Here is a 19,345-nt window from a genome sequence, read left to right on the forward strand (position 1 = left end):
GGTTAATTACCAGCACGGGTAGCACAGTAGTTAGCACTGCTGCCTCACAGCGCCAGAGACCTGGGTTCAATTCCCACCTCGGGTAACTGTCTGTGAGGAGTTTGCACGTTCTCCCCGTGTCTGCGTGGGTTTCCTCCGGGTGCTCCAGTTTCCTCCCACAGTCCAAAATTGTGCAGGTTAGGGTGGATTGGCCACGCTAAATTGCCTGTAGTGGTAGGTGAAGGGGTAAACATAGGGGGATTGGTGTGGACTTGTTGGGCCGAAGGGCCTGTTTCCACACTGTCAGTGATCTAATCATGAGGTAAACTGCTCTGCTTGAGGAGTTCACCTTTCCTCTGCACACGTCCACATTGGTGCGGATATGGGAACAGACTCCACCCTTACAGCCTGCTCCACCATACAGTAAAATCACAGCTGATGGTTTAACTCTGGCACGCATAGCCCACGAGTTGGTTGGGTGGGTGGGGGAGAGCGGTTCATCTGGGGCTTTCCAGAATGGGAAGCTGGAACAGCTAAGTTATTCTTGTAGAGAGCCAGCAAGTACGTGTTAAAAGCCATCGCCTCCTTCTACAGAGCAACGATTCTGTGAGGAGCACTTCCGGTCTTTAAATATGTTCCCGGGCAATATGTCTTCCTCTTCCAACAGCAGTCAACAATTCCCTTAAACCCAGTCTTTGCTTTGTGTGATCGCCCTGTTGTCGGAAGGCTATTGATAAACTGGAGAGGGTTCGGAAGAGATTTACCAAGATGTTGATGGGTACAGAGTGTTTGAGTTATAAGGAGAGTCTGGGGACCTTTCCCACCAGAGCGCAGGAGGTTGAGGGGTGACCGTATTGAGGTTTGCAAAATAATGAGGGGGTACAGGTAAGGCGAGTCTTTTCCCTAGGGTGGGGGACTTCAAGATGAGGGGAAATATTTTTAGAGTGAGAGGGGAAGATTTAAAGAAGACGTGAGGGGTGGTTCATGTGTGGAGCAATTATAACTTTGAAAAGACATTGGGATAAGTACACAAGTAAGAAATGTTTGGGGAGATATGGGCCAAGGCGTAGGCAGAGAGGACTAGTTTTGTTTGGGATTTAGGGTCTGTTTATAGCTGTATGTTTCTATAATTCCATAGGAGCTGGTTATAAAAACTACCATGGAAACTAGGGAAGGATTTTTTTAAAATCAGAAGAGGACCATTCTGCACCAGTGTGCATATGTAGCAACAGGTTCCTACTTCTGGTAGGAACCTCTTTGTTTTTTTACTAACAATGTCACGTCTCTCTGAAATAACTCACTTTAAACACAGATCTGTTGCTGTGCAGAGTTGGAAGTAAAAATGATTACCATTTAGTACAACAATCAGAACTTGTTTACCCTCAATGTAGCAAAACCATCCAAAGGCCCTTCACAGAGCATAATAAAACAAAGTGTGACGTCGAGACCCCTCAGAAAATACGAGACAGAGGTGGGTTGTAAGAGGTATCTGAAATGAGACCCAACAAGGTGGAGAGGTATGGGGAGGAATTCCAGAGCTCAAGGCCCCAGGCAGGAGGTTACAGAGATAAGGAAGGGTGTAGGGGCTAGCAGAGGTTAATATAGGGCCTGGAAGAAGTTACAGAGATGAGGAGGGATTGTAGGATCTGGAGGAGGATATGAGGATAAGGAGGGTCCAGAGGCTAAAGGAAGTTACAAAGAGAGTGGGGACCAGGGGCTGACAGAGGTAGGGATAGGTGGAGGGGCTGGCAGAGGTTACAGAGATAAGTTTGTGGGGTTGAAGAGCTTTGAGAGATAGGGAGGGCTAATCCCAATGATGGTCACCATGACAACTGTCATCCACTGTAATTAGACTTCTCTGGTTCACTAATGTCCTTTAGGGAAGAAAATCTGTTGTCTTTCCCCAATCTGGTATACGTGCGATTGCAGGCTCAGAATAATGTGTTGAAGTTTTAACTGGCCTGTGAAATGGCCCTCGTGAGACATTCGGTTCAAGGGCAATTAGGGATGGGCGATATCCCCTGCCAGTGATTCCTACCTCATTCAAAGTATAAATAAAAAAGAAAAGGCTACCTGAAAGAATGTAAAGCAAGATTGTTTGATTCTTGATGTCTCACGGTGTTGCCATGTATCTGCTACCCTCGTTCTTCTTGACGGTGGATGTCCTGCTGAATAAGGAGCCAGGGTGAGTTGCTACAGTGCATCTGGTAAACGGTACACATTGCTACAACTGAATAACAGTGGTGGGTGGACAATCGGGCTGGACGGTGTTGTGGGATCTGTACTCATCCAGTAGAGTATTCCATCACACTGCTGCCTACATGATGGACAGGCTTTGGGGAGTCAGTACTCACTGCAGGATTCCCAGCCTCCGACCTGCTCTTGTAGCCACTGTATTCACATGACTATTATCTTTTGTAATTTAAATAAAACTCAATTCCAATTCCTCTTCTGTTTGAATGGAACCAATCCCAGTCTCTGAGGAGTAGACTCTACTTCCCCTAGACCTCAGTGGGATATGACGTGTATAAAACTCTCTCCTGTTTTGACTCCCGCCGGTGAAGATTTGCATTCTGTTGCTTCTTTCACTGCTCTAAAACATCCGAAAGTGTGGTCAGAGTTATGATCACAGCAGCCAATTCATGCGAAGCAGGGTCCCCCACAAGCAGCATTTGCAATAATGACTCCGATCATCTGCTCGTGGTGGTGTTGGTCGCTATAAATATTGGTGTCAAGAAACCGGGAGAATTCCTCCACCACCACTCATCACCTTCTTTCAACAGTGCCATGGGGTCCTTTACATTCACTTGGCAAAGCAATTCGGGCAGCCTTGGTCAAATATCCCATCAGCCTCAGTGCCCCTTCAGTGATCAAAGCGTCCCATTAGAATGTGGGAGCATTGGGGTGGAGCTGGGGAAATCGCCAAGGTGAACTGTGAAGCCACCCTCAGTCGCACAGCTGAATGAGCAATGGGATGGAGAACCCTGCAGTGGTCAGGGCCAGAACGCTTCATTAAAATAGGAAACCGGGCGTTGCTACCTCGCAACTGAATGCTCACAGTTACATCTGATTTACAGTATAGCAGCTGGCCATTCAGCCCATCACCTCTGCACCATACTCCTACCAGGACTTCACCCTACTCTCTCTTCCTTTCTCCCTCGTGTCGAATCCAACTTGACCCTTAAATGCATTCCCCTCAACCCCTCTCTGTGGGGACGAGTCTCACATTCATGGATCACCCCAGACTGATCTCGGCTGTAATTGGAAATAGCTTCACTCCACCAATCCTGTCCCCTCCCTCGTTTTTGGAAGGTCCCACCCTACGCCAGCCTTCCCTCTTGGAGACAAAAGAGCCTGGTTGGTTCGGTCTTTCCTGACGGGGTATAACCTCTCAGGTCTGGGATCTTCCTTGACAATTTGATGGAGATGACTGGGAAGGGTCAGGAGTCAGAGGTCGCCGAATGAGAGGTGTTTCGCTGAAGAAGCAAAGGGTGACATGAGAAAGAATGTTTGTCCCTCAGCCAATGACTCGGGTCTGGAGTAAATTGCCTGAGAGGTCAAGGGCAGTTTTTCAGAAGAGAAAATAATCAGAGAGGCTGCAGGGAAAACATGGGGGTGGGGAGCAGGGTGACACGGGTGGCACAGTGGTTAGCACTGCTGCCTCACAGCGCCAGAGACCTGGGTTCAATTCCCGCCTCAGGCGACTGTGTGGAGTTTGCACATTCTCCCCGTGTCTGCATGGGTTTCCTCTGGGTGCTCCGGTTTCCTCCCACAGTCCAAAGATGTGCAGGTCAGGGTGGATTGGCCATGCTAAATTGCCCGTCGTGTGAGGTGAAGGGGTAAATGTAGGGGAATGGGTCTGGGTGGGTGGCGGGTCGGTGTGGACTTGTTGGGCCGAAGGGCCTGTTTCCACACTGTAAGTGATCCAATCTAATCAGGACTGGGTGAGGCGCTCTTGAAGAGGGGCTAGCACAGACAAAGGTGAGCTGAATGGCCTCCTGTGTTCCTGTAGCCGTTCGCAGTCTTAATTTCAGTACCTCCCCAAAGTGGAGTCTAAGCAAGGGACCTTCAGGGAGACAGTGCATTCTGAAGGGCTGGGAGGGGGGGATCTGTTAAATCACAATGTGACACTTGACTTCTCGAAGGGAGACAAAGGGTTAAAGACCTAGTCAGCAGATGTGGGCCAGACTGTGGGGAGAGGGAACACCCAGCTGAGAATTGAATCTTTGCCTGTCAGTGTTATAGACCAGATTGGGGAAGGGAGGGAGACAGAGAGAGAGAGAGAGAGACAGAGAGAGAGAGAAAACGATGGAGATTTCAAATAAACTGCTTTCCACACAGTGCTGCTCCTACGTACTGGCTCTGCTCTTCTCCCTGTTTGTGGTGGTGCCCCTGGCAGAGAACGGACGAGAATTCAAAGGGAGGTGCCTGCTCTTCAGCCGGGCCTTCTGGAGGGAGGAGAACAGCACTGGCTCACTCATCAATCGCTTCGTGGTGGAGGAGTGGGGGCCTGCAGCTGCCTGCCAGTTCTGTACCTTTGTGGGATTCTTCACCCTCATCTTCTGCGCGGTGCAGGCTTGGCGCACCCTGTTCTACCTCTGCAAGGGGCACGATGAGTAAGTCTGAGCCCTCTCCCACTTCTTGCTCTCCTCCCCCCCCCACCCCCTTCCCTAGCCCATATTGCCTCCTTCCCCCCAACTGCGACCATCTCTCCTTCCTTCCCCACCTCTTTCCTATTGTCTCTCCCCCTCTCTCTGTCTGTCTCTTGCCCCTCTCTTGTCCTCCTTCACTCTCTCTATTCATTCCTCCCTTCCCTCTCTACCTCCCAATCTCTGTTTCACCATCCTTCCTGCTCTCTCCCTCCTTCCCTCCCACCCTTCCCTCTCTTTCCCTTCTGCTCTCTCACATCCACCATTCCCCCCTCCTGTTCTCTCCCTCCACCCTTCCTCACATTTCTCCCACACTTTCTTTCTCTCTCCTTCCTTCCTTCTTTTTCTATCCCTCCTTCCTTCTCTCTCTACTCCTCTTGCCTTCTCTCTATTCTCTCCCCTCGCCCCTCTCTCTATCCCTTCTCCTCCTCTCTTTCTTTCTCTCTCCTCCTTCTCGCTAACCCTCTCCCCTTCTCTCTCTCTCCCTCACTCTCTCTCTCCATCACTCCATCTCTCTCTCCATCCCTCCTCCTCCTCTTTCTCTCTCTGTCCCTCCTCCTCCCTCTGTCACTCCTTCCCTATCTCCATCCTCCCAGATTTTCTTGGGTGTGAGGCCAGTGTGCTGTGATTTCCCCCCAGCCCCAGGGCCTGACACTGCTGTACCAGCCAGGTGGATCCACCAGGTGAAGGCAAAATCACAGTTCAGTCCGATCCTAGCCACTGCGTTTCCTCATCGGACACTCGCCTATTCCGGGGAAGGAACGGGAATAGCGTGTGACACCTCCCAACTAGCCCCAGATCAGCCAACCCAGTCAGGGCCGGATTGAGAGGGCATTAGAAGCCTAGTCTCTGTGACCTGACCTCCCACAGTGACCTTTGGAATGATTTCATTTCCATTTGTTCTGGAGGCCATTCGGCCCCCTCAGACTTCATTCAGCCAGATTAGACTATCTCTCGGTTAAAATCTCATGTTGCCCTTAACTCAAATCTATCCAGCTCCATCTTTAAAGCTCTGATTGAGCTACCCCAGTCTTGGCTGCTTATTTTCATTGGGGGAAGGAGGTGGATGTCAAGATTCAAGGTTTTTGCTCCTCCTTGACATGAGGAAGTGCTGCTGGAGCTTACCTCTGAATGGCCTGACTCAGCTCCTTCCCTTCCCTGCCCTCCTCTTGGTCCAGGCTCCTAGGTGTCAACAAGAGAAACAACTTCTCTATCTCTGTCTATCTCTCTCTGTCTATTTCTTTCTGTTTCTCTGTCTCTCTCTATGTCACTGTCTATCTCTCTCTCTGTTTCACTCTCTCTGTCTCTCTTTCTATGTCTATCTCTCTATCTCTTTATTTCTCTATCTCTCCCTCTCTATCTGTCTCCATGTCTCTGTCTATCTCTCTCTGTCTCTATCTCTCTCTATGTGTCTCTCTCTCTTTCTATGTCTATCTCTCTATCTCCGTATCTCTCTCTCTCTCTCTCTCTCTCAATATATATCTCCATGTCTCTGTCTATCTCTCTCTCTATATGTGTCTCTCTCTCTTTCTATGTTTATCTCTCTCTATCTCCTATCTCTCTCTATCCATGTCTCTGTCTATCTCTATATGTGTCTCTCTCTCTTTCTATGTTTATCTCTCTCTATCTCCTATCTCTCTCTATCCATGTCTCTGTCTATCTCTCTATGTGTCTCTCTCTCTTTCTATGTTTATCTCTATCTCTCTTTCTCCTTATCTCTCTCTCTCTCTCTCTCTCTATCCATGTCTCCATGTCTCTGTCTATCTCTCTCTCTATGTCTCTATCTCTCTCTATGTTTCTATCTCTGTCTCTCTTTCTATGTCTATCTCTCTATCTCTCCCTTTATCTCTCTCTCTCTATCTCTATCCCTCTATCCTTCTATCTCTCTCTGTCTGTCTCTCTCTTTGCCTTCCATTTCAAATCCTTTGCAAGGCCAGGGATGTAGTGATCAGATGGTCACACGAAATAGGAACAGGAATAAGTTTTGCCACCCAGTAAGATCTGACTCTGTGTTAAATTCCTCGTTCCCCAATGACCTATGGTGACCCCCTGCCTAGCACAAATCTAGATACCTTGCTTTAAAAATATTCAGTGCCCCATCCACATCACCGCCAATACCTTCCGAGATAGAGAGTTTCAAAGGAAAAGTGTCCTCTGAGAGAAAATGGGGGGAAAAAAAAAATGTTCTGTCTGTCCTGAAAGGGAGACGCCTAATTTTAATACATTGTCCCTTTATTCTGGACTGACCCAGGTCTTTTCAGGATCATTCAGGATCTAATGCTCTTCCATCAAGTCACCCCTCACTCTGTTGGGAGTTTGTCCAATCCATCCTTACATTTCAGGTATCGATCCAGTACACCACCTCTGAACTGGATTCCATTTACATCTTGCAATGCCATTGTGCTGGTAACCGGGAGTCCCAGGGGGGACACAGGTTCAAATCTCATTACTGCAGACGACAGAATTTAAATTTAATGAATCAAATTTGGAAGTGAAGCTTGTAATTCGGACTGTGATAATTATCGTCAATTGCTTTAAAGCAAAAAACTCCATCTGGTTCCCCAATGCCCCTTACAGAAAGGAATCTGCTGTCTTCGCGAGGTCTGACCTACACGTGACTCCAGTCCCACTGTAATGTGATTGGCTCTCAATTGCCCATCTGAAGGCTCCACGATAGGTGATTAAGAAGGTACATGGGACACTTGCCCTGATTAGTCGAGAGTGTGGTGCTGGAAAAGCACAGCAGGTCAGGCAGCATCCGAGGAGCAGGAGAGTCGACGTTTTCCTGATGAAGACCGTACCCTCAAAATGCCAACTCTCCCGCTCTCTGGATGCTGCCTGACCTGCTGTGCTTTTCCAGCACCACACTCTTCAAGCAAGGAGGCTAAGATGGGACACGCAAATTGCTGGAGAAACTCAGCAGGTCTGGCAGCATCTGTAGAGAGAGAAACAGGGACGTTTCGACCTCGGCCACACCCTTGCCCCCCATCCCAACGCCTTTTCATGGACCTCAAACATTATCTCTGTTTCTCCTTCCAGACCTGCTGAGTTTCTCCAGCGATTTCTGTTTCTGTGTGTTTCAGATCTCCAGCATCCGCAGTTCCCTGATTTAATTGAGAGGTTGGTTAGAGTGGAGTTGTGAGTAACGTTTAGTTAGGCCAGGGCAGCAATATTGTGTGCAGTGCTGGTCATCTGACTATCAGAAGGATGCAATTACACGGGAGAGGGGAGCAGAAATGACGGGGATAATTCCGGACCCAGCCAAGTATGCCTATGTCCCATAGTTGGATAGAATAAAATCTTTCATCCCGAGACTTACAAATTACTTCATGGGAGTTGGGTATCACAAGCTATCCAGGGTTTTTGATTCCACATTTATTTCATTGAACTTGGATTCAAAGCCGTGTCCATGAGAATATCAACTAGTGCCTCTGAACGACTAGGAGAAAGTGAGGACTGCAGATACTGGAGATCAGAGCTGAAAATGTGTCGCTGGAAAAGCGCAGCAGCATCCAAGGAGCAGGAGAGTCGGCACCTCAATGACGAAGAGTTATCTAGCCTTGAAGCATTAGCCTGCCATCTCTCTACAATGCTGACTCGCTGTGACCCCAGCGTTTGTTGTTTTCAGCTTAATGACAGCACTGAGGCGTACCCACATCAGCAACAGGCAAGATGGAAGACAATCGGTACAAGGTGACGGGGGGTACACAAATTATCCTGAGCTGCGTCGCGCAGTTCCTCTAACATAGGATCACCTAGGACTGCCAACTACCTGTCCCATCTTCGTTCAAGCCCTGGGAATATGCCGCATCCATCAATGCTCTTGATGCCTTTAGGCTGAGCTGGGCGCTGTGGGCATCCAGCGCTTTTCAGTTCCCCCTCCAACTCCATTTTCATTTCGTCCCTTCCCTCTCATCTTCGATGGTTTGGATTCCCCTGAAAAATGTGTTGCTGGAAAAGCGCAGCAACATCCAAGGAGCAGCAGAATCGACGTTCCGGGCAGAAGTGGATTCCCCACAACGGACTTTGCTTGTGCATATTCAGTTGGCTACTGGCAGTGGTTACGAGTTTTAAAAAAAGCAGAAGAAAAAAAAATATCACGGTGATTTTGGTGGTGGGAAAGTCGTTAGGTTGTGCGTAGTGGAAAAGCGAAAAGTAGAGTCATCCAGGGAGGGTGCTTGTGGTAGTGTCCCCACCTCTGAGACAGGATTTCAAGTCCCACCTGCTCCAGAGGTAACATCCCTGATCAGGTTAGAATCATAGAGTCCTACAGCTTGGAGACTGGCCCTTCGGCCCAAACTGGTCCATGCTGACCACAATGTCCATCCACACTAACCCCATGTCTCTGCACTTGGGCCCATATCCTTCTAAACCTTTCCTAGCTGTAGGTTGAGTAGGAAAATAGCTGGAATCATCTGTGCCAGAGGAAGGCCATTCACTACCATCAAGCCTGAGCTGGTCGCTTTGCCAAACTGTCCATCCCCCACAAACTCTATGGTTTTGTCCTGCAAGGTGCTGATCCTGGGAGCACAGACGTCTCAGAATAAGAGAGTCCTTGTTTAAGGAGGACTCTCATCTCTCAGAAGGCCAGAGGGAATTCTCCCTCCCCTGAGAGAGCAATGGAGCCTGGGCTAGTGAATGTAGCTGAAAATGTGTTGCTGGAAAAGCGCAGCAGGTCAGGCAGCATCCAAGGAGCAGGGGAATCGACGTTTCGGGCAGATTCCTGAAGAAGGGCTTATGCCCGAAACGTTGAATCTCCTGCTCCTTGGATGCTGCCTGACCTGCTGCGCTTTTCCAGCAACACATTTTTCAGCTCTGATCTCCAGCATCTGCAGACCTCACTTTCTCCTATTGAATGCACTCAAGCTTGCGATAGACAATTATAAAAGGCGTTGGTGAGACCACAGCTGGGGTGTTGTGTCCAGTCTTGATGTCCGCACTCGAGGGAGGATGTGGTGGCAGCTGAGAGGAGGTTCCCAAGGTTGATTCCAGAGCTGGCATACGAGGAGCAGTTGAATAGTTTGGGTTTGTACTCATTGGAGTTCTGAAGAATGATGGGGGGAGACCTGACTGAGGTGTATAAAATGCGAAAGGGGATTGATAAAGTGGACATAGTTCCCTCACGTGGGACAGTCTCAAAGACGAGGTCATGGATACAGAGGGAGGAGAAACTATTTCTCTCAGAGGGTTGTGAATTTGCGAGTCACTGCCCCTAGGGTGCAGCAGAGGCAGAACCAATCAATAGATTCCGGAAATAGATATGGCAGCAAGGTGGCTCAGTGGTTAGCCCTGCTGCCTCACAGCTCCAGGGACCAGGGTTCGATTCCAGCCTTGGATGACTGTCTGTCTGTGTGGAGTTTGCACATTCTCCCCGTGTCTGCGTGGGTTTCCTCCCACAACCCAAAGATGTGCAGGTGAGGGTGAATTGGCCATGCTAAGTTGTCCCATGTGTCCAGGGCTGTGTAGGTTAGGGTGCATTAGTCAGAGATAAATGTAGGATAAGAGGGTGGGGGGAATGGGTCTGGCTGGGTTACTCTTCAGAGGGTCAGTGTGGACTTGTTGGGCCGAAGGGCCTGTTTCCACACTGTAGGGATTCTATATGTTTCTGGTGAAAACCAGGATAAAGGGCGATGGGGAGCAGGCAGGAGAGTGGAGTTGAAACCAGGGTAAGATCCGCCATGAAACTGTGTTGCTGGAAAAGCGCAGCAGGCCAGGCAGCCTCCAAAGAGCAGGAGAATCGACGTTTCGGGATGGCCTGAAGAAGATCAGCCATGGTCATGTTAGATGGCGGAATGGGCTCAAAGAGCTGAATTGCCTACTCCCCCCCCCCCCCCCCCCCCCCCCCCCCCCCACCTCTTAATTCCTACCACAGAGCTTTGGCCGATGAGAGGCTGGAGGGTCACTGGGGAAGGGGCCAGGGGAACTGAGATCCCAGTCTGTTTGGGTATGATTGAATTGACTGGCATGGAGCAGGTTTGAGGCACCCTCACGTGACGTGCTCCCTCTGGGGTTAAGGATGGGAGAGTGTAGGCAGGGACTGGGTGAGTGTTCGGGGCAGCTGCTTAATGACTGTAGGGATCTCCACTGCCGGATCTATTTGATTATCATGACTTGCATGCAGGCACAGCTGATTAAATCATAGACTCATCTGAAATGTCTGCCTGGACATGAATTCTCATTCCAACCGGTAAGTGAGAGGCTTATTAATGAGCCCATTCCCCTCTCTCTCTCAGAGTCCAGTTTTTTTTATTGGTTTGCCTTCTGTCGCATCTCCTTTGACCTCATCCACCATTTGTTGTCAATACTACCCATAGCACCAGCCCTCTCGATCTCTCCGATGCCTGGGGACTGACCCAGTCGTACAGGACAGAATGGACTGTCCCTCGGGAACAATGGGAAGCCATTGGATTCGGTCCCTGCTCCAAACCCACTCCCTGGTAACAGTCTGGGGTTGAATTGTTTGTTCACATCCTCCAGGTCACTTTCCAGACCAAGATCAGCTTCCAACCTCATATTCACACCGTCTCCAGCCCCTCTCGATTCCTGTATCCTGCTCCATTCCCTGCACCCCTCTCTATCTCTGTAACACCTTCCAGCAACTACACCCCACCCTATCACTGTCACCACCTCCAGCCCCTACTCCCCCTCCCTATCTCTGTAACCCCCTCCAGCCCCTACACCCCGCCCTATCACTGTCACCCCCTCCAGCCCCTACTCCCCCTCCCTATCTCTGTAACCCCCTCCAGCCCCTACACCCCGCCCTATCACTGTCACCCCCTCCAGCCCCTACACCCCCTCCCTATCTCTGTAACCCCCTCCTGCCCCTACACCCTCTCCCTATCTCTGTCACCCCCCCACACCCCCTCCCTATCTCTGTCACCCCCTCCACCTTCTCCCTATCTCTGTCACCTCCTACACCCCCTCCCTATTTCTGTCACCCCCTCCAGCCCCTACACCCCCTCCCTATCTCTGTAACCCCCTCCTGCCCCTACACCCTCTCCCTATCTCTGTCACCCCCGACACCCCCTCCCTATTTCTGTCACCCCCTCCAGCCCCTACACCCCCTCCCTGCTGTGTCGGAGAGTGATTAGCTCGCCACGTTGGCCCATCAGGTGGAGGTGTTGGAATTGGTCACGGGTGGGCCCGGTGAGCACCAGACTGGGAGGGGGACCAGTCTTTGGTCTCCACGGGGGAGAGGGTCTGCTGTGTGTCGGGAGAGACTCCCACCACGATGGTAATGACAGAGAGCCTGTGCTTTTGTTTGCTCTTTCAGTACATTCTTCTCCGCCTTCCTGACCCTGGTGCTGAGCTGCTCGGTGCTGTTCCTCACCATCGTGGCCTGTGTGATGATCAGCGTGGGCTTCAACATCTGGTGTGATGTGGTCACTGACCATGGCAACATGCCCATGAGGTGAGTCTGTGATTTGAAATCCAGGTTTACCCTCCCAAGTCCCCACACTGCCGATGACCAGCAGCGAACAGACTCCCTCTTCCCCACAGTACAGGAAGAGGCCATTCAGCCCTCGTGTAACCTAGTCCCATTTCCCGGCAGCCCAGGCTCCCTAGCCTTGCAGGCTCCAGCCTTTCAGGGGCAGACCCATTTTAAATGAGTCGAGGGGTTTCTTGCCTTCAATACCAGTTGCAGACACCCACCACCCTCTGGGTGAAAAAGCTCTTCCCTCACATCCCTTCTTGTCCTTCTGCCAACCATTGCAAATGGCCTCTCTGCTTGAAGAACAAGTCTCCCCTGTTTTGCTCCACCCCAGCCCCTCATTATTCCTTGATTAAGCCACCCTTTGGCCGCCTCCGTTCTAAGAAGACAATCCCAACCTGTCCAATCTTTCCTCACAGCTTCGGTTTTCGAACCCTGGCAACAGAAAGAGGAGACCACGGCCTAGCGGTGTCCCAATGGGGAGAAAGTGAGCCCTGCGGATGCTGGGAATCAGAGCTGAGAGTGCAGTGCTGGAAAAGCACGGCAGGTCAGGCAGCATCCGAGGAGCAGGAGCGTCGACGTTTTGGGCAAGAGCTCTTCATCAGGAATCCAGGTTCTTGCCTGAAACGTCTATTCTCCTGCTCCACGGGTGCTGACTGACCTGCTGTGCTCTTCCAGCACCACTCTCTTGTTAGTCTGGGGACCCAGGTAATCCTCTGGGATCTCTTTGGAATCTCAGATAAACCTTCTTCACCCATTTTGGTGTCATCCGCAAACTAACTAACCATGCCTTCTACATTCTCATCTCAATCATTTATATACACGACAAACAAAAATGGACGCAGCACTGATACCTTTGGGAAACTGCTGATCACAGGCCTCTGATCCAAAAAACAACCACTCTCTGTCGCTTGCTGTTGAGACAATTTTGTATCCATTTGGCAAGCTCATTCTGAATCCCACAGTCGGACTTCTTTTGGATTGTTTCCAATGCAGTTACATCACGAGGAACCAAGGAGACGATCACCTTGAACCAACTCTACCATTCTCTCCCTCACTCACACTGTGCAGTCTGTGTGAGTCTGCTGTTCACAAACAGCTGCAACCTTTGCAACATCACAACTGTCAAGAAAAAAAATATTTCCTGTCGACTGAAAATCGTTTTGTGTGTATGTGTGTGTGAGAGAGAGAGGCATGATGACTCAGTGGTTAGCACTGCTGCCTCGCAGCGTCAGGGACCCAGGTTTGATTCCAGCCTTGGGCGACTGTCTGTGTGAAGTTTGCACGTCCTCCCTGAGTCTGTGTGGGGTTTCCTCCGGTTTCTTCCCACAGTCCAGGGATGTGCAGGTTAGGGTGGATTGGCCGTGCTAAATTGTCCCGTAGTGCCCAGGGATGTGCAGGTTAGGGTGGATTGGCCGTGCTAAATTGTCCCATAGTGCCCAGGGATGTGCAGGTTAGGATGGATTGACTGTGCTAAATTGCCCCATAGTATCCAGGGATTAGATTAGATTAGATTTACAGTGTGGAAACAGGCCCTTCGGCCCAACAAGTCCACACCGACCCGCCGAAGCGCAACCCACCCATACCCCTACATTTACCCCTTACCTAATACTACGGGCAATTTAGCTTGGCCAATTCACCTGACCCGCACATCTTTGGACTGTGGGAGGAAACCGGAGCACCCGGAGGAAACCCACGCAGACACGGGGAGAACGTGCAAACTCCACACAGTCAGTCGCCTGAGTCGGGAATTGAACCCGGGTCTACAGGCGCTGTGAGGCAGCAGTGCTAACCACTGTGCCACCGTGCTGCCCATGATGTGCAGGTGAGGGTGGATTGACCATGCTAAATTGTCCCATAGTGCCCGGGGATGTGCAGGTTAGGGTGGATTGGCCGTGCTAAATTGCCCCATAGTATCCAGGAATGTGCAGTTGAGGGTGGATTGACCGTGCTAAATTGTCCCATAGTGCCCAGGGATGTGCAGGCGAGGTGGGTTATCCACATTAAAACCATTAATGGGGTGAGGGGGTGCTGGATGCTGCTCCGAGGGTGGGTACAGATTCAGCGGGCTGAGTGGCCTGTTTCTGCACTGAACAGACTCCATGAATCACTTTGGTGGGAAAAGGCGGTTGTGGGGTTGGGGGTTACAACCTTGAACAGAGAAATCAGGACAGGTCTGCTCACAGGACAGCAAGGACTCTGGAACATTCTCTATCAAGAAACAAGGCTGGTGCTGGAGCAAGGTTTCACCATCTGAGGGTGGGAATGGTGCAGCAGCGATGGCCTACAGGGCAGGCTCTGATTCTCAATGCTTCCAGCCACGCACACACCCCCCATTGCTCCCAGAATTTAATTTGAGCTCTTCTCCTTTCTCCGCTTGGCAGCTGTGAGGAGATCCAGTCAGTGAACCTGCACCTCGACGTGGACACATCTGCCTTTTATGTCCACTTCAGGATTGCACAGGTGAGTGTCACCGAGAGATACCACCAGGGATTGCGCGGTGGTGAGAGGAGGATTCGGCCTACCCTCCACATACCGCTAGCCCTGTACCCAGATACGGTTCACTGCCGGGTGAAAGAGTGCGGTCAGGTGGACTCAGGTCTGCGCATGTGGCTCACAACCAATGATGGGTCAGCGCTGAGGAGACTCATTACTGAGGGAGTGGGCACTGTGGGAGGGTCAGTGCTGAGGGAGCGCTGCACTGTCGGAGGGTCAGTGCTGAGGGAGCGCTGCACTGTCGGAGGGTCAGTGCTGAGGGAGCGCTGCACTGTCAGAGGTTCAGCGCTGAGGAAGCGCCGCATTGTCAGAGGATCAGTACTGTAGGAGGGTCAGTGCTGAGGGAGCGCCGCACTGTCGGAGGGTCAGTGCTGAGGGAGTGGGCACTGTCGGAGGGTCAGTGCTGAGGGAGCGGGCACTGTCGGAGGGTCAGTGCTGAGGGAATGCCGCACTGTGGGAGGGTCAACGCCGAGGGAGCGCCGCACTGTCAGAGGGTCAGTGCTGAGGGAGTTCCACACTGTCGGAGGGTCAGTGCTGAGGTAGTGGGCACTGTTGGAGGGTTGGTGCTGAGGGAGTGCAGCACTGTTGGAGGGTTGGTCGTGAGGGAGCGGGCACTGTTAGAGAGTCATTACTGAGACAGTGTGTACACTATCAGAGGGTCAGTGCTGAGGGAGCGGGCACTATCGGAGGGTCAGTGCTGAGGGAGTGCCGCACTGTCAGAGGGTCAGTGCTGAGGTAGTGGGCACAGTTGGAGGGTCGGTGCTGAGGGAGTGCAGCACTGTTGGAGGGTTGGTTGTGAGGAAGCGGGCACTGTCGGAGAGTCATTACTGAGACAGTGTGTACACTATCAGAGGGTCAGTGCTGAGGGAGCGGGCACTATTGGAGGGTCAGTGCTGAGGGAATGCCGCACTGTCAGAGGGTCAGTGCTGAGGGAGTGCCGCACTGTCGGAGGGTCAGTGCTGAGGGAGTGGGCACTGTCGGAGGGTCAGTGCTGAGGGAGTGCCGCACTGTCGGAGGGTCAGTGCTGAGGGTGTGGGCACTGTCGGAGGGTCAGTGCTGAGAGAGTGCCGCACTGTCAGAGGGTCAGTGCTGAGGGTGTGGGCACTGTCGGAGGGTCAGTGCTGAGGGTGTGGGCACTGTCGGAGGGTCAGTGCTGAGGGAGCGGGAACTATCGGAGGGTCAGTGCTGAGGGAGTGCCGCACTGTCAGAGGGTCAGTGCTGAGGTAGTGGGCACAGTTGGAGGGTCGGTGCTGAGGGAGTGCAGCACTGTTGGAGGGTTGGTTGTGAGGAAGCGGGCACTGTCGGAGAGTCATTACTGAGACAGTGTGTACACTATCAGAGGGTCAGTGCTGAGGGAGCGGGCACTATTGGAGGGTCAGTGCTGAGGGAATGCCGCACTGTCAGAGGGTCAGTGCTGAGGGAGTGCCGCACTGTCGGAGGGTCAGTGCTGAGGGAGTGGGCACTGTCGGAGGGTCAGTGCTGAGGGAGTGCCGCACTGTCGGAGGGTCAGTGCTGAGGGTGTGGGCACTGTCGGAGGGTCAGTGCTGAGAGAGTGCCGCACTGTCAGAGGGTCAGTGCTGAGGGTGTGGGCACTATCGGAGGGTCAGTGCTGAGGGTGTGGGCACTGTCGGAGGGTCAGTGCTGAGGGAGCGGGCACTGTCGGAGGGTCAATGCTGAGGGAGGGGGCACTGTCGGGAGGTCAGTGCTGAGGGAGTGGGCACTGTCGGAGGGTCAGCGCTGAGGGAGTGGGCACTGTCAGAGGGTCAGCGCTGAGGGAGTGGGCACTGTGGGAGGGTCCGTGCTGAGGGAGTGCCACACTGTCGGAGGGTCAGTGCTGAGGGAGGGGGCACTGTCGGGAGGTCAGTGGTGAGGGAGTGGGCACTGTTGGAGGGTCGGTGCTGAGGGAGCGGGCACTGTCGGAGGGTCGGTGCTGAGGGAGCGGGCACTGTCGGAGGGTCAGTGCTGAGGGAGGGGGCACTGTCGGGAGGTCAGTGGTGAGGGAGCGGGCACTGTCGGAGGGTCGGTGCTGAGGGAGCGGGCACTGTCGGAGGGTCAGTGCTGAGGGAGTGGGCACTGTCGGAGGGTCGGTGCTGAGGGAGGGGGCACTGACGGAGGGTCGGTGCTGAGGGAGGGGGCACTGACGGAGGGTCGGTGCTGAGGGAGTGGGCACTGTCGGAGGGTCAGCGCTGAGGGAGTGGGCACTGTCAGAGGGTCCGTGCTGAGGGAGTGCCGCACTGTCAAAGACCAGATGGCGATTATTGGCAGGGCGGGGAGGATCTCCCCCCGTTGACATGTGGGAGCTTGCTGTGCGTTTGTAACATTGAAACGTGACGAGAAATGTATGCGCCGTCCCCGTAATAAGTTGGGGTTCCGGGAATCGGGAGTCTTGGGACAGAAGAGGTGCCCTCTCCTCGAATTCTGGGGTTGAATTCTCTGCCCGGTTCTTGTCCGTAGTTCGGCCTGTGGAGTATTTGGACCATTTGGGTGCTGCTGGGCGTGCTTGCCTTCCTGAAGGTTTACCGGAATTACAAGCGCAAAGAGCTGGCTCGCTGCCTGTCCCGGGAAAAGGAGCTGCTGCTTGACCGTTCGCTGCACAGCCGGCCCCTGTCCGAAGAGCAGGCTGACCTCCCCAGCGTCTTCATCTGAGGTGACCGCTGCCCCCCGTGGGTCAATACTGGGCACAGAGGCAAACGCTGCAGACCAATGTATCCCTGGGCAAGCCTGGAGCCTTGGGCCTATATAAATAGCCTTTAGTGGGAATAGACAAGTCAGTGACCCCTGCCCTGTCCAGGCACGAGGAGTTAACCACTCAGATATTTTTGTTTGCAGTTTGCTTTGTGGGACGCTCCAGAGTTCTGCCTTGCCTGGCCCCTACACAGTATCAGCTTGTCGTCAGCAGTTCGGTTTCGTCACCTTCCGATTTTATTACCCCCAGCCCACTGCCCGTGAGGTCAGGTCAGTGATTGTGAAGTTCGACCGTGAGGGGCCGTCACGGTTTCTGACGCACGTTTCTGACCACCCCCCCTCCTCTTTCTCTGGGATGCTGGAGATCAGAGTCGAGAGAGCGGTGCTGGAAAAGCGCAGCAGGTCAGGCAGCAGCCGAGGAGCAGGAGAGTCGACGTTTCGGGACGTAGCCCATCTTCGTGTCTCCTGCTCCTCGGCTGCTGCCTGACCTGCTGCGCTCTTCCAGCACTACAACACCCCCCCACCCCAACCCCCTGAGTCTGGGTTTGGCAGGGGGAGGTGTAGGCTTTGTCATCTTAAATCCCCAGGGCCAGGACAACTTGCAGCCTACGCCTCTTCTCCCTTTCCCACACCAATGCCCCTCAGGGCCTGGTGGGGTGAAGGGAGGGAGGGGGCAATCGTGGGGCAGGAGGCAGTCCAAGGGTGTGCCCAATCCAGCGAACCCCACCCCAGGACAGACCCGCGCCTGGGCTGTGGAACAGGGTCCGCAGTCAAGCGATTGATGCCATAGCTGAACCGCCCCAGGCTGGGGGGACCCTGGAACATTCGGCCTGGGAAGGGAGGGGCGGTAGTTTGTGGTTCGGACAGGGACAGGTATCCTGCTTTCAACCTCTGGAGTCAGAAACTTTGGATTTGGAGCTTATTTAGGAAAACAACGAGGGTGTGTGGGAATAAAATTCAGGAGAGATGCAAAACTAACTCCCTGTAGCAGGCTCATGGATAAAAGTCCAGCTCTATCCTGTGTGTTATTCACTTGAGTTTTTAAGTTATTTTCATTGTAAACAGTGTTCCAGTATTTGTTCATCAATCTATTACCGATCTGTTTGTATTTATTAAGCAACAATAAATATGAGACTGTGTTCTGTGGTTATTTCTTCAACCGTTCTGCATTGTTACACCTCCAAAGTCTCTCCTGTGGTTCTGAGAAGCCCATCTCTATCTATTTTTCGATCTCACTTTCCGATCTTTCTCTGTACTCGCTCCTCACCCTCCATCCCTTCTCTCTCTTTCTGTCTTCCCTTTTTTTTGTCTCACTGCCTCCTATCTATCTCTCTCTCTCTCTGTTCCTCTTTCTCTCACTGTTTCTATTTCTATTTGCCTCTCTGTCTCTCTGCCTCCCTCAATCCTGGCCTCAACCCTTCCCTCTTTCTACCCGTCTCTTTCTGCTTCTCACTCCTCTCTGCCTCTCCCCCTTTCTCCCGCTGCCCTCTCTCTCTCTGTCGCTCTCTCTGTACCCCTCCCTCTCTTTCTCCCTATCCCTCTCTGTCCTTCTCTCCCTGCCCCTCTCTTCATACCTCTCTCTCTCTCCTTCTCTCTCTGCCTTGATCCCTCCCTTTTTCTCCCTCTCTCCCTGTCCTCTTTCCCTCTGCCCTCTCCTTCTCTCTCTTTCTCCCTCTCTGCCCTCTTTATTCAGCCTCCTTCCCTCCCCCACCCCACCTCTCTCCGTCTCGGTGACCTTCCAGCCCCCAGGGGACTGAAGAGAAAACCAAACTCAGGCAGTGGCTGGGGGGTCCATCTGGGGGTTTCCTTGACAACTGAGGCCCAGGAGAGCTAGGCCTCATCTGTTAAAGTATGAGTGAGGGCCCGAGGTGGGGGCTGGGTCGTAGAACATTCGGGAAAACCGTGTGGAATTTAATGAAGGACCCCTTTGACTGACAGGCTGCCAGAGGTCAACCTGCCTGAGCAGCTGTTTATCGGGGAATGGAGTAGCAATTAACATCCCTGCTCTCCTTTCCAGGGAGACTTCCTTGGGGAATGGGTCAGACGGGTGTTCTTGCCAGCTCTCCCATTACCGACAGGAATCCTCCTGCACACGGGCACCCCC

At 52.6% G+C, this 19,345-nt stretch overlaps 1 protein-coding gene across 1 annotated transcript; it reads left to right on the top strand.

The window, feature by feature from the left end:
- The first annotated feature begins 4,144 nt into the window (after nt 1-4,144).
- LOC132836229 (transmembrane protein 179-like) lies at nt 4,145-17,679 on the top strand. The gene is made up of 4 exons (XM_060855560.1): nt 4,145-4,595; nt 11,902-12,039; nt 14,445-14,523; nt 17,011-17,679. The coding sequence occupies exons 1-4, from the start codon at nt 4,288-4,290 to the stop codon at nt 17,200-17,202; spliced, it is 717 nt and encodes a 238-aa protein (XP_060711543.1). The 5' UTR covers nt 4,145-4,287; the 3' UTR covers nt 17,203-17,679.
- The last annotated feature ends 1,666 nt before the right edge of the window (nt 17,680-19,345 follow it).

Source organism: Hemiscyllium ocellatum, chromosome 46, assembly GCF_020745735.1.
Source record: "Hemiscyllium ocellatum isolate sHemOce1 chromosome 46, sHemOce1.pat.X.cur, whole genome shotgun sequence".
Classification (NCBI taxonomy): Eukaryota; Metazoa; Chordata; class Chondrichthyes; order Orectolobiformes; family Hemiscylliidae; genus Hemiscyllium; species Hemiscyllium ocellatum.

Coding starts and splice junctions, on each gene's coding strand:
- LOC132836229 (XM_060855560.1), top strand. CDS start 4,288: ATGGAGATTTCAAATAAACTGCTTTCCACACAGTGCTGCTCCTACGTA. Junction 4,596..11,901: donor CTCTGCAAGGGGCACGATGA/GTAAGTCTGAGC, acceptor TTGCTCTTTCAG/TACATTCTTCTCCGCCTTCC. Junction 12,040..14,444: donor CATGGCAACATGCCCATGAG/GTGAGTCTGTGA, acceptor TCCGCTTGGCAG/CTGTGAGGAGATCCAGTCAG.